The sequence below is a fragment of the Gracilinanus agilis genome, chromosome 2 (genome assembly GCF_016433145.1).
Source record: "Gracilinanus agilis isolate LMUSP501 chromosome 2, AgileGrace, whole genome shotgun sequence".
NCBI lineage: Eukaryota > Metazoa > Chordata > Mammalia > Didelphimorphia > Didelphidae > Gracilinanus > Gracilinanus agilis.
This window is the reverse complement of record NC_058131.1, coordinates 667,125,434-667,145,216: the sequence shown is the minus strand read 5'-3', so window position 1 is coordinate 667,145,216 and position 19,783 is coordinate 667,125,434. Positions and strand designations below refer to the sequence as shown.

The window sequence follows — 19,783 nt, the reverse complement described above, 5'->3', positions numbered from 1 at the left end:
AAAAATAGAAAATAAGAAATATCTTATTGAAAAAACAACTGACCTGGAAAATAGATCCAGGAGAGGCAATTTAAGAAATAATGAACTACTCAAAAGTCATGATAGGGGGCAGCTGGGTAGCTCAGTGGATTGAGAGTCAGGACTAGAGACGGGAGGTCCTAGGTTCAAATCTGGCCTCAGACACTTCCCAGCTGTGTGACCCTGGGCAAGTCAATTGACCCCCATTGCCTACCCTTACCACTCTTCCACCAAGGAACTAATACACAGAAGTTAAGGGTTTAAAAATATATATATAAAAAAAAAGTCATGATAAAAAAAAAAAGCCTAGACATCATACTATAGGAAATTATCCAAGAAAACTGCCCAGATATTCTTGAATAAAAAGGTAAAATAGGGACTGAAAGAATCCACAGATCAGTTCCTGCATTAAATCTCCAAATGACAGCTCCAGGAATGTTATAGCCAAGTTCAAGATTTCCCAGGCCAAGGAGAAAATACTACAAATAGCTAGAAAAAACAATTCAGATATCATGAAGCTCTATTCAGAATTACATAGGTTCTGGCTGTCTCAACATTGAAGGACTGGAACCCTTGGAAAATAATATTATGGAAGGCAAGGGAACTGGGTTTATAATCAGGAATCACTTACCCAATAAAACTGATTATATTCTTTCAGGGGAAAGCTTGGTCATTTAATAAAATAGATGATTTCTAAGCATTCCTGAAGAAAAGTCAAGACTTAAACAGAAAATTTGATGCCCAAATACAAAATTCAAGAGAAGCAGAAAAAGGTAACTAAGAAAGAGAAAAAAAATTAAGGGCTTCAGTAAGGACAAGATGTTTATATTTATACATGGAAAGACACTATCTGTAACTCTTCAAAATTGTTATCATAATAGTTAGAAGAAGTAGAAATATATGGTGTGGTAGTAAGCTGTTCAGGATGATATGTCAAAAAATAATAAAACTAGGGGTGAAAAAGAGGATAATACTAAGAGAAATGGGAAAAGAGAAGTAAAATGAGGTGAACTATATCACATAAAGAAGTGCGGGGGTAGGGATGGAGAAGACTATCACAATGGAATGGAGGAAAAGGTTGGTAATGGGTAATACTTAAACTTTATTCTCATTGGAATTGGCTCAGAGAGGGAAGTACAGTCAGATTCATTGGGGTATAAAATTGTATCTTACTCTATAGAGGAGTAGAAGGGGAATAAGAAATGGGATGGTAAGGAGAAGAGTAATATAAGGGAAGGAGGGGTGTGTGTGGGATGACCAAAAGACCCTATAATAGGAGGGAGATAAGAAGGGAGGTGATGGGAAGAGGAATGATATATGGGAGGGGGAAGGGAAGAGATTGAGTAAAAGCAAAACATTGGAGAGGAGGGATTGAGTGAAAGGAGAAAGGTCAGGATTAAAGAAGGAAGTCAAAATGGAGGAGAATACACAGATGGTAATCACAACTGTGAATACAAATAGGATGAACTCATTCATAAAACAGAAGTGGATGGTGGAATGGATTGAAAACCAGAATCCTACAATATGTTGTTTACATGAAATACATTTGAGACAGGTTGACACACTAAGACTAAGAGACTGGAGCAGAATTTGTTGGGCTTCAACTGAGAAAAAGAAGGCAGAAGTAGCAATTATGATCTCAGACAAAGCTAAAGCAAAAATAGATCTGATTAAAAGAGATTAGGAAGGCAAGGACATCTTGACAAAGGACAGTATAGATAATGAAGAAATATCAGTAATCAACATATATGCACCAAATGGTATAGAATCCAGATTGTGTGTGTGTGTGTGTGTGTGTGTGTGTGTGTGTGTGTGTGTGTGTGATTTTATTTAATTAATTTAGAATATTTTTCCATGGTACAAAATTAATGTTCTCCCCTCTTCCCTCCCCCCTCCCATAACTGATGCACAATTCCACTGGGCTTTACATGTATTATTAATCAAGACGTATAGAATCCAGATTTTTAAAGGAGAAACTAAAGGAGCTTAAGGAGGAAATAAATGGTAAAGCTATACTAGTGGGGGACCTCAACTCTCCCCTATCAGAACTAAATAAGTCAAACCAAAAAATAAATAAGAAATAAGTAAGGGAAAGTGAATGAAATGTTAGAAAAAATAGAGTTAATAGATATCTGGAGAAAACTGAAGAAGGATAAAAAGGGACATACCTTCTTTTCAGCAGCACATAGTACATATACAAAGACTGACCATGTACTAGGGCATAAAAACATTGCAAACAAATGCAGAAAAGCAGAAAGAATAACAAATGCAACTTTTAAAGATTATATGCAATTAAAATTATAATTGACAAGGGTTCATGGAGAGGCAAATTAAAAATTAATTGGAAATTAAATAATCTAATTCTTCAAAACTAGTGGGTCAAAGAACAAATCATAAAAAAATTACTAATTTTATTGAAGAGAATGACAATGAGGAGAAACATATCAAAATTTGTGGGATATAGCCAAAGTAGTACTCAGGAAAAAATTTATATCCCTGAGTGCCTCTATCAACAAAATAGAGAAAAGAGAGACAAAAAATCCCCAGATTAAAAACTAAATTGGAAATCCTAAAAATTAAAGAAGAAATTAAAATTGAAAGTAAAAGAACTATTGAACTAATAAATAAGACTAGGAGCTGGTTCTTTAAAAAAAACAACAAATAAAATAGATAAAGTACTAGATTATCTAATTAAAAAAAGAAAGAAGAGTATCAAATTAACAGTACCAAAAATGAAAGGGGTGAACTCACTTCTAATGAAGAGGAAATTTATTAGGCACTATTTTGCCCAATAATATGATGATAAATATGATAATCTAGGTGAAATGGGTGAATATTTACAAAAATATAAATGGCCTAAATTAACAAAAGAAGAAACAGAATACTTAAATAATCCCATCTCAGAAAAAAAAATTGAATATGCCATCAAGGAACTCCCTAAGAAAAAATCTCTAGGGCCAGGTGGATTCATAATTGAATTCTATCAAACATTTAAAGAACTAATCCCAATATCATACAAACAATTTGACAAAATAAGTAAAGAAGTGTTACCAAATTCTTTTTTTAAACAAATATGGTCTGATATCCAAGCCAGGAAGACTAAAAACAGAGAAGGAAAACTACAGACCAATCTCCTTAATGAACATAGATGTAAAAATCTTAAATAATATACTCACAAAGAAACTATAGCAAGTTATCATGAGGATTATTCACTATGACCATGTGGGATTTATACCAGGAATGCAAGGCTGGTTTAATAATAGGAAAATCATCTGCAAAACTGACCATATCCATAACCAAACTAACAGAAATCACAAGATTATCTCAATAGATGCAGAAAAAGCCTTTGACAAAATACAACACCCTTTCCTATTGAAAACACTAGAAAGTATAGGAATAAAATGGCCTTTCCTCAAAATAATATGTAGTATTTATTTAACACCATCAAGTATCATCTGCAATGAAGATAAAAGCCTTCCCAATATGATCAGGAGTGAAACAAGGATGCCCATTATCACCACTATTAATTAATATTGTACTAGAAATGCTAGTGGTAGCAATTAGAGAAAAAAAAAGAAATTGAAGGGATTAAAGCAGGCAATGAGGAAACTAAACCGTATATCTAAAGCATCCTAGAAAATCACCTAAAAAATTAGTGGAAAAATTAATAACTAGCAAAGTTGCAGGATACAAGATAAACCCTTATAATTCATCAGAATTTCTATAAATTAAAAAAAACAAAATAGCAGCAGCAAGAGTTAGAAAGAGAAACTCCACTTAAAATCACCATAGACTATATAAACTATTTGGGACTCTATCTTCCAAGACAAACACAGGAATTATATGAACACAACTATAATACAACTTTCACACAATTAAAACTAGATCTAAACAACTGGAAAAAAGATAAATTGCTCATGCATAAAATGAGCTAATATAATAAAAATGGCAATCCTACCTAAATCAATTTACTTATTCAGTGCCATACCCAATACCAAAAAAACTATTTTATAGAATTAGAAAAATAATAACAAAGTTCATCTAGAAGAACAAAAGATCAAGACTATCAAGGGAACTAATGAAAAAAAAATGTGAAGGATGATGGCCTAGAAGTACCAGATTGTAAACTGAACTATAAAGCACTGATCATCAAAACAATATGGTACTGGCTTGGGGGCAGCTGGATGGCTCAGTGGATTGAGAGCCAGGCCTAGAGATAGGAGGTCCTATGTTCGAATCTGGCCTCAGACACTTTCTAGCTGTGTGACCCTGGGCAAGTCACTTAACCCCCATTGCCTAGCCCTGTAACAAATAAAATTAATATAGAAGGATATATATATATATATATATGTGTGTGTGTGTGTATATGTATAAAAAAGATATTAGGGTTTAAAAAAAATATGGTACTGGCTAAGAGGTAGAAGGGTGGAGGAATTAGTGATGGGCAAACTATGGCCCAAGGGCCAGATGCAGCCCTCTGAAATGTTCTATCTGGCCCTGTGACATTATTCCTAATCTGATGAATATAATACAATGAAACTTCGAAAGAGTTGCCTTAGAAATGGGCTGACAGATGAGCATTTCCTTTCCTTTGGCCCCCTCTTTAAAAAGTTTGCCCATCCCTGGATTAGGGGTAAACGACCTCAGCAATCTAATGTTTGATAAACCCAAAGATCCAAACTTTTGGGATAAGAACTCAGTATCTGATAAAAATTGCTGGGAAAATTGGAAAAGAATATGGCAAAAGTTAGATTTAGATCAGTATTTCATATCCTATACCAAGATAAATTCAAAATGGGTAAATGACTTAAATATAAAGAGTGATATTATAAGTAAATTAGGTGAATGTAGAATAATTTACCTGTCAGATCTATGGGGAAGGGAAGAATTTAAGACCAAGCAAGAGATAGAGAACATTACAAGATGTAAAATGAATACTTTTGACTATATTAAATTAAAAAGGTTTTGTACAAAACCAAAATTAGAAGGGAAGCAACAAACTGGGAAAATTTTTTTATAAAAAAATTCTCTGACAGAGGTCTAACTTCTCAAATATATAAGGAACTAAGTTAAATGTACAAGAAATCAAAGCATTCCTCAGTTGACAAATGGTCATAGGCAGTTTTCAGATGAAATTAAAACTTATAAATAATCATGACACAATGGGAAAGAGGGGCACCTGGGTGCCTCAGTGGATTGAGAGCCAGGCCTAGAGACAGGAGATCCTATGTTCAAATCTTGCCTTAGATACTCTCTAGCTGTGTGACCCTGGGCAAGTCACTTAACCCCCATTGTCTAGCCCTTACCACTTTTTTCCCTTGGAACCAATACATAGTTCTAAGGTGGAAGGTAAGGGTTTAAAAAATGGGAAAGCATCAGTTCATACAAATAAATAAATAAATAAACGTAGCTTTTTGTGGTGGTAAAAAGAATTGGAAATGAGGGGAATATCCTTCAACCAGGGAATGGCTGAACAAATTGTGGTATATGGTGGTGATGAAATACTATTGTGCTATAAGGAATGATGAATCACTTTATTTCTGTAAGAACTGGAAGGACCTACATGAACTGATTCAGAGTGAAATGAGCAAAACCAGCAGAACACTATACACAGTAACTGAAGCATTGTGGGATGACCAAATATAATTGACTCTACTACTGATAGCAATGCAATGATCCAGGACAATTTTGAGGGACTTATGAGAAAGAATGGTATTCACATCTAAAGAAAGAACTGTGGGAGTAGAAATTCAGAAGAAAACATGATTTATCACTTATTTACATGGGTATATGATTTGGATTTCTGGTATTAAAATATTAATCTATTATAAAAATGGATAATATGGAAATGGGTTTTGAGTGATAATACATGTATAACTCAGTGGAATTGCTGATCAGCTTTGGGAGAGGGTTGGGAAGAGGGGAGGGAGAGGATATGAATCATGTAAACATGGAGAAATGATTTTTAAAGTAAAATTATATTTATAAAAATAAATGAAAATAAAATAGAAAGAAATGAAAAAAAAAGAAAAGAAAGAAATGGCTTGAATTTGATGCTATTTCCCTAATACTCTCTTATGCAGTGGAAGCATTCTCCTTGAGAATAGGATTTGCCTTTTTCTGTATAGGTTTATTAGATCAACAGCAAGTCCTATATGACAACTGTTCCTACAAATGATGAAAATACTGTGCCTGGTATTACCTTCCAATTCTAGAATATGGCTGCCTGTTATGATTTCATTTCATAAAATAAGACTAAAGAGAGACAGTGTAGTTTTCTTAGATCTGTAGAAACCAGAATTGGTCAACTAAAATATCTGATACTGAGAATAAGATTACCAGATTATGTAAAAAGAATAGCAAGGGATCTTCTCAGAAGTGACTAGTGGAGCTATAGGTCACTTGATGGATGAGTTCAATAGTTTTCTTGGATGAGGGTAAATGAAATATATCATGACTTGGTACCTAACTCTGGCTTGGTTCTTTAAACCAAGTGTGACCACTTTCTAAGGGGGAGGAAGAAGCTTAATCTGGCATCACACTCCACTGGAAGTGTGTCCCCTTTCCCCTCAAACTGACTGAAACACTAGAGTGAAGGATGCACATTGCACAATCACACCTTTTTCTTGATAAAACTGACTTACGGTCTGCCTTTTAATGTAAACCTCCCTCGATATCTTTTCCGGTTCAGGGCGAGAGCAGCCATTTCGGGCACGTAGCGGGCAAACATTGCCTACATGCATGAAACAAAAAAAAGAGGGAAAAAAAGAAAGAAAATGGCATGCAGAGAGGATTCTACTGCTCTGGTTGCAGTGAAGCCTCTTGGCATACTTACTTTCTTCCACTAACCGCACTATAGGAACCACCATATTTCTTGCGGTTTCCTATTAACTCTATGATTTCAGGGACGTAGCTGGCAAACATGGCCTAAGGAAAAGATAGAAGATAGAAGAAAAGACTAAAAAGAGAGGTCAAAGAAAAGGGGTGGGGAGATTAAGACCTGAAAATGCAAAAGGATTAGATCTGTGAAGGAGTTTTTAAAAATGATTAAAAAAAATACACACACGTACACAAAAAAGGGAAACTTGAAAACACAAAATGTTGGGTTTCAGGAAGATGCAAACCTAGAAAATGAAAACATTTAAAGAAAGGGGGGGAAAATCACATAAAATAAAGTAGGAACAAAATAAAATTGAACTGCCATCTAGTTCTGCTTTCAGAAAGGAAAAAAAAAGCAAAGTTATATGCTGTAAAAACAATATTAAAATTTTTAAAAAGTTATTTCTAAACTAAGAACCTTTTATATGATAATTAAAATTCAATAGTGAACCAAAATGGTCCCATGAAACATCAAGAATAAACATAAGTTTTTTTTTTTAATTTTCAAATCTTTTAAAAATAAAGAATCAAAAGACACAAAGGGAGTTATCAGAAATTACATGAGAGAGAAAAATAGCAAGGAGACAAACAAATCTGCCATGTTTTGCCCAACAAACAATTGAATTGTGGCTGGATACTCTTAGAATCTACTGCCCAATAGTTAGGTCCTGTAATTTGTCAGGTCTTTATATAAATTATAGGAATGCTTGTGAAATATATACATACACATATTCATTTATATACATATCACAAATGTATATGTCATATACATACAGTATAGAGAAATATGTATGCATATACAGAATTATAAATGTGTATGCAGTATATATAAGGGTCTGCTGGATGAGAATTAGGATTTTAGTCACTTACCTTATAGACAGCAAAAAACTAAGCATAAATATGGCTGACTTCAAAGACAAAAATGTTCTAATTATTGAATTGTTCCTAGACTATCTCCCCTCAGTGGTAACATAACAAGAGTCAATCCTTTTGTTGCTATGTAAATATATGCATGGGCCAGGAAAAGAAATCAGGGAACTCTGTGATTTAAAAGGGGAAAAAAATCAGAAGTGTTTATGCTAGTACTTAACCTGGCCAGCTATGAGGCCACTCTTACCCACACCTAATGATATATCTTTTCCTTAGGTCATGTTTGCCAAGTACATCCCCGAAATCATAGATAACTATCAGGGTTTGTCACTGTCTAACTCTTATAGCAGACCCAAGCCACAGTGTTTGTTGGAAGTCAAGGGGGAGGAACACAGAGGGAGAGGGAGAGCTCTTGAAACCACCACCTGTCTAAGAAGTATTGATAACATTTAATAGCATCCTGCAATAGCAGTTGTTGCTACCAAAGAGTGGGCTGCAAATTGCATTACTATCCAGAGGGCACTCACTCTTACTCCCATGCATTATTTCCTTAAGACATTTAGCTTGATTCCTAACTAAATGAATACCTCTGGACAAGGGCAAAGGATATGGTTTACATAAATCCTTGTCTGTGGCAAACAAGTTATATATAATGGCCCCCCAAAATGTGCTGAAAAGTCTTAACTGCGCTCTCATTTACTTTGGCAGAATATAAAGTTAAGACAATCATTTGCTTCTAATTCAGAAACTTGGTTTAAGTAGCAAAAGTCTTTTAAGGAAATGAATAATGCAAAAATATTAATGATCACAAATATTATCATCATAATAAAAATAGATTTTACCAGTCCCCCGAGGATGAAGAACACCATGAAGAGACGGCCAAGGGTGGTTTTTGCATAAACATCCCCATAACCAACAGTGGACATTGTAACCATTAGTAAATAGACACATTCCCAGTATGTTAGAGCTTGGTTGTTTTGGAAATTTTCCCATGGATCCCCTGAGTTCTCCACCTATAATAAAGGAACACGAGTTAGACAGGCAAAAGAAAAAACCAACCAAACAAACAAGAAATTGAATATATCAGGGTAAGTACAAGAAAGTTGTTTCTTAAACTTTTCCTTCCTTTGATCAGTTTGACTCTATCTAGTGGTGGTTTACCAGCTAACAAAACTGACATCACTACATTCCAGTTTTAGAGATGGTTTGCTCAAAGTTTCTAGCAACTTCCCTCTTCAGATTCCAATCGAAGCATTTCATTGGTCTTGGAAATTCACGCTAGGATTCTAAATTGGCCCTTAAGCTGCCATTTTCTGTGGATCATTTTGACTCTATGTCTTTCCTGACCTTTGTTTGAGAAAAAGGCTACACGAAGGCCACATATAAATTATAGTTAGAACTTTCATCAATAGAAGGCAGAAAAGATGAGAGTCACCTTCTCTCCCTCTTTAAATAATGAGGTACATGCTCCCAGTTACTAAAGCCTTCTCCTCGAAGATTATCTTCCACTTATTCCATATGTACTTTGTATGTATTTATTTACACTTTGTATCTGCAACTCCACAAGTACTTAGTGAATGCCTGTGTCAGGAAGTCTTAGCTGCTGGAGATACAAATGCAAAGAATATAACAATGCCTACTCACAAGGAGTTTATATTCCAACAGGAGATACTCATCCATATTAAAGTATATACAAAATAAACAGAAAGAGAGTAAATATAAAATAGCTAATTATAGGGAAATTTCCAAGGAAGGGCACTAACAATTGGACAGGACCAAGAAAAGTTTTCTGTAGCTGAAACTTAAAGGAGGAGAGGTTCTGTGTAGGAGTGGGGAGCTAGTATATTTGGACAGAAGACCATGAGAGGGATTGTAATGTCCAACGAGGCTGCAGTGATAGGTAGTTTGGGGTAGGGATCTAAAGAGTTTTATTTTTTATTTTATTTTATTTTATTTTTTAATTTTAATTTTGAATATTTTCCCCTAGTTACATATTTCATGTTCTTTCCCTCTCCCCCAAACCCCCTAACCCTCCTTAGCTGACGCATAATTCCACTGGGTTTTACATGTATCATTGATCAAGGCCTAATTCCATATTATTGATAATTGGACTAGAGTTATCGTTTAGTGTCCACATCCCCAATAATACCCCCATCAGCCCATGTGTTCAAGCAGTTGTTTTTCTTTTGTGTTTCTCCTCCCACATATCTAAAGGGTTTTAAAAGCTTAATAGGAAATTTTGTATTTGCTACTAGAGGCAATAGGGAGCCACTGGAGTTTATTGAGTAGGATAGAGTAATATAGACACATCTTCCTTCAAGGAAAAACTCATATTAGAATGTTAGCTCTTAGAGATAGATGGTAGTACAGTGGATAGAGCACTGAGTCTGGAGTCAGAAAATATTGGAGTTCACATCTGGTCCCTAATACTTATTAGCTATGTGACCCTGGGTAAGTCCTTTAACTTCTGTTTCAGTTTTCTCATCTATAAAATCAGGATAATAATGGACCTACCTCCTAGGGAGTGTGTGTCTGCCTGTCCCCATATACACACACAAACAACACACACACACACACACACATACACACACACACACACACACACATATACACAGACATTTATTTGTACTGTTTTATTTTGTCTGGGTATCCACTGTGCCTAAAATAGTGAAGCTGCTTAATCAATGCTTGTTGGGTTGGATGGTATTTTTCAGCCCTATTTTTCCCAACCCGCTCCCCAAGCAATTAGAAATTGGCCCTTAGTTGCTATGTATATTTGAGCACAAGTATTTGCTATCTAGAAACTACTTTATTCAAGAGGTTCCCCAATAGCTTCCAGTAGAGAAAAAGATCCCAAATCTGTCTGAGAATTGACAATCCTAAACTAGATGCTTACATTAAAGTCCTTTTTTGCTTTACAATGGCCAAATGGCATGTGGTCCTTTAACAACAGGGGCTTAGTGGGGACTTCTATGGTCCAGGTACTTCTCTAAATACTGAGGGAATCTTAGGGCAAATAGAAGTTCTTTGACCTCAAGGAGCTATGCATGGCCACTGATAACTCTCAGAGGCAGGGTGTGGTAAATGCATAGCAGAACTACTGCAGGCTAGGAGGGTACAGAGAAGGCAAGATTACTTCCAGGTGGGGACTTCATGAAAAGCATCACAGAAGTAGAGTCTGATCCAAGGCTTGAAGGAAAGGTAGAATTGTGACAGGTGGGGAACGAGTTTCAGTATACGTGTTGTTGTTGTTGGTGGTGGTGGTGGTGGTAGTGGAGGAGAAGGAGGAGGAGAAGGAGGAGGAGGAGGAGGAGGAGGAGGAGGAGGAGGAGATAGCTAATGGTGGAAATGACAAACTAAGGTATGGTTCAAACATCTGGTAGGGACAGTCTGTGCTCCCAAAATCCGGGGGCTTTCTGATGTTGCTCCTTCTGAATTCCCAGCATTTCCACCAGCTATTCCTCATGCTTCCAATAGTCTGCCTCCTGACTTCAGATCCCAGCTTCCCTGGCTTGCTTGGAGTCTCAGCTCAAATGCTGCCTTCTACAGGGGACCTTTCCTGGTACCACCCTCTCCCCCACCCCCCAGCAACAAATGCCTTTCCTAAGGAGAGAACTTCCTATTTACACTGAATATGCATGATTATTTGTTAAATTGCTAACCTCTCCTTCATTAGAATGAGCCCTTGTGGAGGGTAAGGACTCTGGATTGGTCTTTCCTTGTATTCCCAACACTCAGCACAGTGCCTGGCGCATAGCAAACACTGAATAAATATAACAACTGAGGTTCAGAACCTTTCTTCACAATGGGGACACACTATAGAGTTCTACTTAAAACACATACACAAATACACACACACACACACAATTCTGAAACACAAAATAACTGGGCTGGCCATTGGTCAGGAGCAATGTGTGTGTGTGTGTGTGTGTGTGTGTGTGTGTGTGTGTGTGTGTGTGTGTGTTGTTTGTGTGTGTGTGTGTGTGTGTGTTTTCTCAAGGGAGAAATCAAGAGAAGTGGAGGGAGCCCAAATTGTCGTTTTCTGGGAGATGACATCCAGACTTGGCTTCCATCGACTGCTTCCCTAGAAGTTTGGTGAAGAGCCACTGCCATCTTGTGGCTGAGCTATGCTCTTGCGGCTATTCACTCAAAATGCACTGGAGTATCACCTCACTATTGCTGAACCTAAAAAACTGAGATTAATGATCAGAACATTATTTACCACTTAAAACTAGTTTGGGGTAGAAGACTGAAAAGTAAGACAGCTTGTGTGTGTGTGTGTGTGTGTGTGTGTGTGTGTGTGCGCGCGTACTTCCCCTCTTCTCTACATTTAATGGCCCCACCAAAGTTCTATCTCAGGCAAAGCACTTTAAGGTAAAAAAATCTGAGGATGGGGACTGACCCATGAAAGCCACCGTAAGAATGTGTCTTCTTGGGTACTTACCAAATGTATGAACCCAGCTGCTGTCAGCCATGTGCTGATAAATATGGAGAGCAGATTCACCAGCTTGATAGAATTACTGTACAAACCAAAACACAAAGACAGTTCTATTACAAAGAGAAGTCAGTGCTGGGCTAGACCTTTAGGCCTTCTTCCAAGGAGTCTCTGCAGTGGCTATAAAGCAAGTCCCTTCCCAAAGCTTACACTCATGGACCATTTCTTAATCCTGGGGATGGAGGAGGCAGGCAGAGAAAGAGAAGGGTGAGGAAGAAAAAAAAAAGATCTAGCTTTGAATTCGGAAAGGCAGAGGAACAACTGGGCAAGAAACTCTGGTAGAGGAATTTGAAACTTGGTGGAGGTTTGTTGTTGTTATTGTTGAGTTGTTTCTCTGGTGTCTGACTCTTCATGACCCCATTTGAGGTCTTCTTGGCAGATAGTGGAGTGTTTTGCCATTTCTTTCTCCAGCTCATTTTACAGATGAGAAAACTGAGGGGGAAAGTCACCCAGGTGCCCCATTGATTGTAATACAGCTTAATTTACATCAGATATCCCTTCTTACTTTTCCCCCATGTCACCAGCCTACTTTAGTCCATCATCTCTTCTCTTGGTATGACTGAAGTAGCTTTCTGCTAGCCATTGAGCTCTCCCTTTAAATAATTCCTTTACAGCAATGTATGACATAGTGAATAGAGGCAGGCTTGTGATTAGGGTTTCAAATATACGGACTAACTTTTGGAGCCTGAATGAGTTCTTGAATCTCTGCAAGCTTTACTTGCAGGACTTCATAGATGGACTGGAATCTAAGTTGGTGCCAGGAGTTATCATACCAGGAGTTCTTTATCCTGATGAAACTGCAGATCCTTCTCAATGCTTTTTATTGGATCACTTTCCAGCTTAGAATCCCAAAAAAACAAGCTGGAGAAGGAACAGCAAACCACTCTGGTATCTAACCTAAGAAAACCCCAAATAGAGTCATGAAAAGTTGGACATGCCTGAAATGAGGGAACAACAAAATGACATCTGCATCCTGGGGATTAACTTATTTTCTGGACTGCTCATTTGGCAATGAATCATATTCTGTCTTGTGACATTTCTTGCACTGTGCCACATTGGGTTTCTATTCTTAATGATCTCTAAGGTTGTAATTCAACTTTTCACGTGATCATCTTTTCTCTCTAACTAGATAGCAAACTCCTTATGGGAAGGAGATGTTTTATAGCTTTATGCATCTCCTATAGTATAAAGCATATTGGGGCTGGTAATGGGCTTATTCTTTTAGTGTAGGTTAGTACCATCTGGCCAACAGTCTTAACAGTGTTGCCTAGAAAACTAAGAAGTCACTAGAATGGCTGACAAAACAGGGAGAAGCTCAAAATCAAAGGGTATGTCAAAGGAGAGACTTGAACCCAGAACTCTGTGGTTTGGAGATGAGCTTTCTGGCCACCATATTCTAGTGCTTTTTTACTCAATATACAATAATATATCAACCAACTCATCTACCTCACTGTTCTGATCTCATGGATGTTTTGGTTTCATTGTAGCTCTAGCAGAGAACCCCAGAGGCAGACCATATGATACAGAAATGTCAAATATGCAGCCCACACATGGCCCATACCACCTCTAAATGTGGCTCAACTGGATTAAAATATAATTGGGAGACACTTATTAAAATAAAGAAAAATACAATCAAACATAGATAACACTAATATGTCATTTTCTAAGTCAATATGCAGCCTACAGGAATCTTCATGTATGGTTCAATTGTCCCCATTTCCATTTGAGGTTGGCACCACTGATGTAGTGGATATAATTCTGGATTTGGAATTAGGAAGACCTGAATTCAAATCCTGCCTAAGACACTTTCTGGCTGTGTAACCAGAGGTCAATAACTTAAATCTTTTAGTATGTTTCTTCCTCTTTTAAATGAGAATAATAATATCTACCTCCCAGGGCCATTATGAGGACACCAAATGATATATGCAAATCATACTATGAAACTTACAGCACTGTAACTACTCATTATACCATTTATTTAGTTATGTCCAACTCTTCATGATTCCTTTTGAGATTTTCTTGGCAAAGATTCCTGAGTGATTTGCCATTTCCTTCTCTAGCTCATTATACAAATGAAGCAAACTGGGTAAAATGAATTGCCCAGGGTCATACAGCTTTTAAGTGTCTTGAGGCCATCTTTGCATTCAGCTTTTCATGACTCCTGGTCTGAATCTCTATTCACTGTGCCACCTAGCTGCCCTTTTGGAACCATAAACAGATTTAAAACTTTAAAAAGAAAACTTTTCCCAAATTACATCAGTACAATTTTCAATCATCATTTTCTGATACTTGGTGATCCATGTTTTCTCCCTTCCTCCCAAACTTACCCCTTTCCCAAGAAGGCAGGTAATATAGATTGTACACATGTTATTATACAATACATTTTTCCATGTTCATCCTTTGTGATAATCATAGAGATCAAAACTTGGATGTTCCTATGAATGTCAACCAAAAGGACATCTCCTATATGCTAAGGGAAACTCACAGCATCCTGAGTGAGTTTGGTCCAAGCAAAAAGGGCTGGAATGTATCATCCTGAGAATAAGAGAGCGAGAGAGAGCGAGCTCCTGGAATTCATTCACCTCCCAATTAGAGCAGAGAGCAAGGAGGGAGGAAGGTCCATTGGTGAACAGATCCATACATGAGATCGTTCTGCTCTGGAAAGTATGCTGAGAATCAACTCACACTCAAAAAACGGCCAACTATTGAGCAAACAGCTGGGGTAGTGCAGGACCGGGTGCCCATTTGTATAGCTCCAGGCTCATGGATGAACAAACAAACAAGCAAGCAAACAATTCGGCATAGGAGCTCTTTTCAGGCTCTGCTTAATTAGAGAAGAGCAGAAACAATAAGAATAATATACTGCCAAGGTAGGAAAAGCTTTGTGCTAAATCAGATATCAAACAGGCTTCACTCTGAAGCAATCTTCTAGTTGTAAGAGTTGAGACTCAGAAAACCAAAGGCATTTTCCAAGGATATTTCTATGCTGTCAACAAAAATACTTGGTTCCAACACTGTCCTTTAGAATTCCCAGTTTCTCAAGTACACAAAACGTTTCTTTTAATATTACGTCCCCCCAAAGCCAATGTCTGATCCTCCTCCATCTGGGAGGCAGAGCAGAATTCAAGCATTAATTGCATTGGTGTTTATCCCATAAACACGACATGCAATAGCAGATCTGGGTTTATGTTGCTCCAGATTTCTCTTGCCTCTACTAGGCATGAGTATGACGTGGAAACAGTCCTGCCAGTAATCCTGGCTAGTCTCCACAGACTGGATATAGCTGTGCTGACAAGGAGATGACTTTTTTCCTTCCTATCTCGGACTCTCCTATGTCCATACTCCTGGAGACTCATGGCACTGGAGTAGCTAAAAACCCGAAGAGCCCCCAGGTACTAAAGAAGTCAGAGTATCAATAATTCTGTTATGAATGTTAAATTCCAGCCCTAATCTTGGCCTTCAGGCTTGGGAGGAGGAGAGGACATGAAGGAGCTGAAGATGGAAGAGTGTGTTGGAGGGACTGAGCATGGGGGGTGAGGCTGGCTTCAAATTTTCCCTGATGTTACTGTGGTATTTGGAAGTAAGGAACAGACCAGGAAGCAGTAGCTTAGGGGGGAAAAGACAGAGAAACAGAGAAACTAAGGAGCTAAATAACTTTCCTTTTCTCAGAAGCTGGATCGGGCAGCTAGACGGTGGAGTGGATAAAGTGCATGGTCTAGAGTCAGGAAGACTCATTTTCCTGAGTTCAAATCCAGCCTGAGACATTTACTAGCTATATGAAACTGGGCAAGTCACTTGAATCTATTTGCCTTGGTTTCCTCATCTATAAAATGAGCTAGAAGAGCTGGAAATGGCAAGCCACTCAAGTATCTCTTCCAAGAAAAACCTCAAATGGGTTCACAAAGAGTTGAAAACAACTAAACAACAACAGAATGTTACCAAGCTGTATGACAACCATCATAGATCTATGGGTACTAAAAATAACCAAAGGCATTTTCCAAGGGCATTTCCAGCTGCCACCAAAAAGTGCTTTATTCCAAAATGGTCCTTGAGAATAGAACCTACTTCACAAAGTTGTTGTAAGACTCAAGTGAAATATCATGGGTACTTTAAAGCTTAAAGCAATATATGAAGACTGCTATTATTAGAAAGGACTATGGAGGCCACCTTGTCAAAGGATCTCTTTTTTTCAGATGATGATCTTGAGGCTTACTGAGAATAAAAGACTTTTCCAAAATTGTTTGTCAATTCCCAGAGGGGTGAGGGAAGAAGGGAAGGAGACAACATGAACCATATAACTTTGGAAAACTTATGTGTAAAATTGTTATTGGAATAAAATAAAGATTAAAAAAAAAGACCTTCCCAAGGTTACACAGGGAGTAATTAATGAAGCCTAGATTTCAACCTGGGTTCTCTGACTGCAAATCCAGGGCCCTTTCAACTGGACAACAAAGTAATTGGTTTCCTTGGTTTTCTGAAGAAACAGTCCAAATAGAGAGATGATAATAATAATGATTGTTATTGTTATTCAGCTGTATAGTGAAATCTAACTCTTCCTGATCCCATGGACCATACTTTCTCCATGGAGTTTTCTTGGCAAAGATACAAGAGCGGTTTGCCATTCCCTTCTCCAGTGGATTAAGATAAACAGAGGTTAAGTGACTTGTCCAGGGCCATGTAGCTATGAAGTGTCTGAGGTCAAATCTGAACTCAGATCCTCCTGACTTCAAGCCCAGCACTCTTATCTCCGAGTCTTTTACCTGCCTCCTTATAATAATAGCTAGCATTTAATCATTGCTTTTAATTTTGCAAAGCAACTTACAAATATTATCTCATTTTTTCTTTATAAAAACCATGGGAAGTAGGTGATATTATTATTTCGGTTTTTACAGGTGAAAAAACTAAAGCAAATAGCAGTTAAGTGATTTGCTCAGCATCAGGTCTTCCTGATTGCAGTTCCAAGACTATTCATGGTACCACTTAGCTGTCACATAAAATTCATAGGAGTGGTTTATAATAAAAAAATAAAAATAAAAGTTCTAGATCAGGGGTCGGCAACCTTTTTGGCTGTGAGAGCCATAAACGCCACATTTTTAAAAATGTAATTTCGTGAGAGCCGTACAGTGCTCACAGTGCCGCTCCTGTAACAGCACCTGAAAAAAAAAAAAAGGACTTTATGGCTCCTGCAGAAAGAGCCATATCTGGCCCTCAAAAGAGCCAGATATGGCTCGAGAGCCATACGTTGCCGACCCCTGTTCTAGAGGGTTTGTACGATATGTAGAAGATGTAATCTGTGTGGGTAGAATCATAGATGTTAACTGAAAGTTGGATTTATTTTCTTTTTTTTTTATCATCAATAGCAACATTACAACTTTCAGTATTAGGAATTAGCTTTTAGATTAATTTTTGTCCTGTAACTTTGGACTGGAAAACCAAGGGATATGTGAGCTGGGGGGATGGGGGTGATTTTAGTTAGTATACTATGTACCCTGAACCTCCAAACACCCACTAGAGGATAAATTAGTCCATGGCCTGATGGACGAGCAAAAATAAATCATTCTTCCTTAGGGATTTTAGTTGGCCCCAAATAGATTCCAAAAATACATATTAAATAGGTAGGATGGGATTGTGCCTTGCATTGCTGGGGTCCAGAATTTTCTCTTTTTTGCAGATGGCAATCCTTGTCCTTGTTTGGTGAGTCTCTGGTATCTAAGCCCTACCCTTCCACTGTTATCTTAAAGCTCAGAATCCCTATAGCTCTCCTGTATAGAATACATACATACACACATACCTATCAGAGCCTCAGACTGGCCCTGAGTTCAAAATGACTTTGTAACCTCCAAAAATCAGGGGAGACTATTTAACTTTCCTCTTCTGCTCCCTCCACTTCCCAAGAAGAATGTCACTTTCTGAGGCCCTGGATTTAAATTCAATTTCTTTATGCTGATGGTCCAGTAAAGCAGGAGGCTGATCTTGGAGCTGGAACATAAGCTCTGTGTCTGCTCCCTAGGCAGCTGTGTGATAACAGACCATCCACTAGCCCTCCCAAGGACCCAGGTCACTTTCTAAATGGGTACTTTATTGAGCATAATGTAATGGTAGAGTTGGTAAATGGTAAAACTAAAATGGTAAGTTGAGCTGCATCGGGGAAACACTGGAAAGAGAACCAGTTGCCAAACAAGAGGATATGGATTCAAATCTCACCTCTGGTATGTGCAGCATTAGGAAATGACTTTTCTCTCTGGACATCCTTTCCCTCAAGTATAAATAGGAAGGATTAGATGACTTCATAAACACTTTCCGGTACTACATCTTTTCTCATGAGGATGTTCCCACACAGGGAGTTTTCTACACAATGAAATCCTAAGTCCAGAACTTCCCTCATATACACTCAATCTCCTGCCACAGCCAAAAATAATTTCCTAGTATAGCAAAATAAGCTTTTGGTGGAAATGGTCTATATTTTTATGCCAAAGGAAAATATGTTGGGGGCAGAATAAAAAACATAATGATAGGATTATAGAAAACCACTTGTGTGACCTTGGCAAATCATTAAAACTCCCTGGGCCTCAGTTTCCACATCTATAAAATGAGGGATGTGAAATAAATGGCCCCTCAGGCCCTGCAAGTTCTAGGGTTATGATGCAATGATTTTACCATCCTATGGCCCCTGGAAAAGCACCTGGGTGGTGAGTAATCCAATATAAAAAGGTAGGGGGTGAAATGGGCAGAGTAGGTAATCTGAGCCCAAAAGGGGGGGATTCACTAATCTCAGAGAACTTTAGTCATCCCAGGCCTAATGATGAATTAGTGATGGCCTTCAGAGAGGAAAAAAATTGAGAGGAAACACAAAAGAAGTACAAGCATTGATGGAAGAAGAGATCCTTAAAGGGAATTAGGTGTATTTCAGGCAAGTTCTCTGGGGAGTAGCACTGGCCACTGAGGGGCATGGCCCCTAGGAGAAGTTATAACTTAAACTAGCCTAGGACAATAGGCAAAGAAAATAAGAATAAAGCTTGCTTTAATAAAAGGTGAGCGGACTTTTTTCTGGCAAAACGAACAGGAGAGAGTAGGACAAGGAAAAAGAATCTGGAGGCCAGAACCACCAATACCTCTGGGGAAGGCAAAGGAGGCAAGAACAAGGTTGTTTTGAAGCTCACAGAGGATTCTTTGCAGGACTCTAGGAAAGTGCCCATTCAAGAGACAACTGAGCATAGTGGGCAGCAAGCTGCCATCAGAAAGAACTTGGAAGGGCAGCTAGATAGCATAGTGAATAGAGAACCAGGCCTGGAGTCAGGAAGGCTTAGGTTCAAATCAGGTCTCAGATACTCCCTAGATGTGTGACCTCAAGGAGACCGCTCAAGCCCAATTGAAAGAAAGGAAGGAAGGAAGGAAGGAAGGAAGGAAGGAAGGAAGGAAGGAAGGAAGGAAGGAAGGAAGGAAGGAAGGAAGAAAGAAAGAAAAAGAAAGAAAGAAAGAAAGAAAGAAAGAAAGAAAGAAAGAAAGAAAGAAAGAAAGAAA

The 19,783-nt window shown here is 37.9% G+C and overlaps 1 protein-coding gene across 1 annotated transcript in view; it reads right to left on the bottom strand.

Annotated features, from left to right (window-relative positions):
• KCNMA1 (potassium calcium-activated channel subfamily M alpha 1) overlaps positions 1 to 19,783 on the bottom strand; it is a 299,458-nt gene that overhangs the window by 264,643 nt on the left and 15,032 nt on the right. The window contains exons 3-5 of the mRNA XM_044659039.1: positions 12,212 to 12,287; positions 8,610 to 8,780; positions 6,854 to 6,945 (exon numbers count right to left, since the gene is read on the bottom strand). Coding sequence (XP_044514974.1) covers positions 6,854 to 6,945; positions 8,610 to 8,780; positions 12,212 to 12,287 — 339 coding nt within the window. The remainder of the gene's footprint in view (positions 1 to 6,853; positions 6,946 to 8,609; positions 8,781 to 12,211; positions 12,288 to 19,783) is intronic.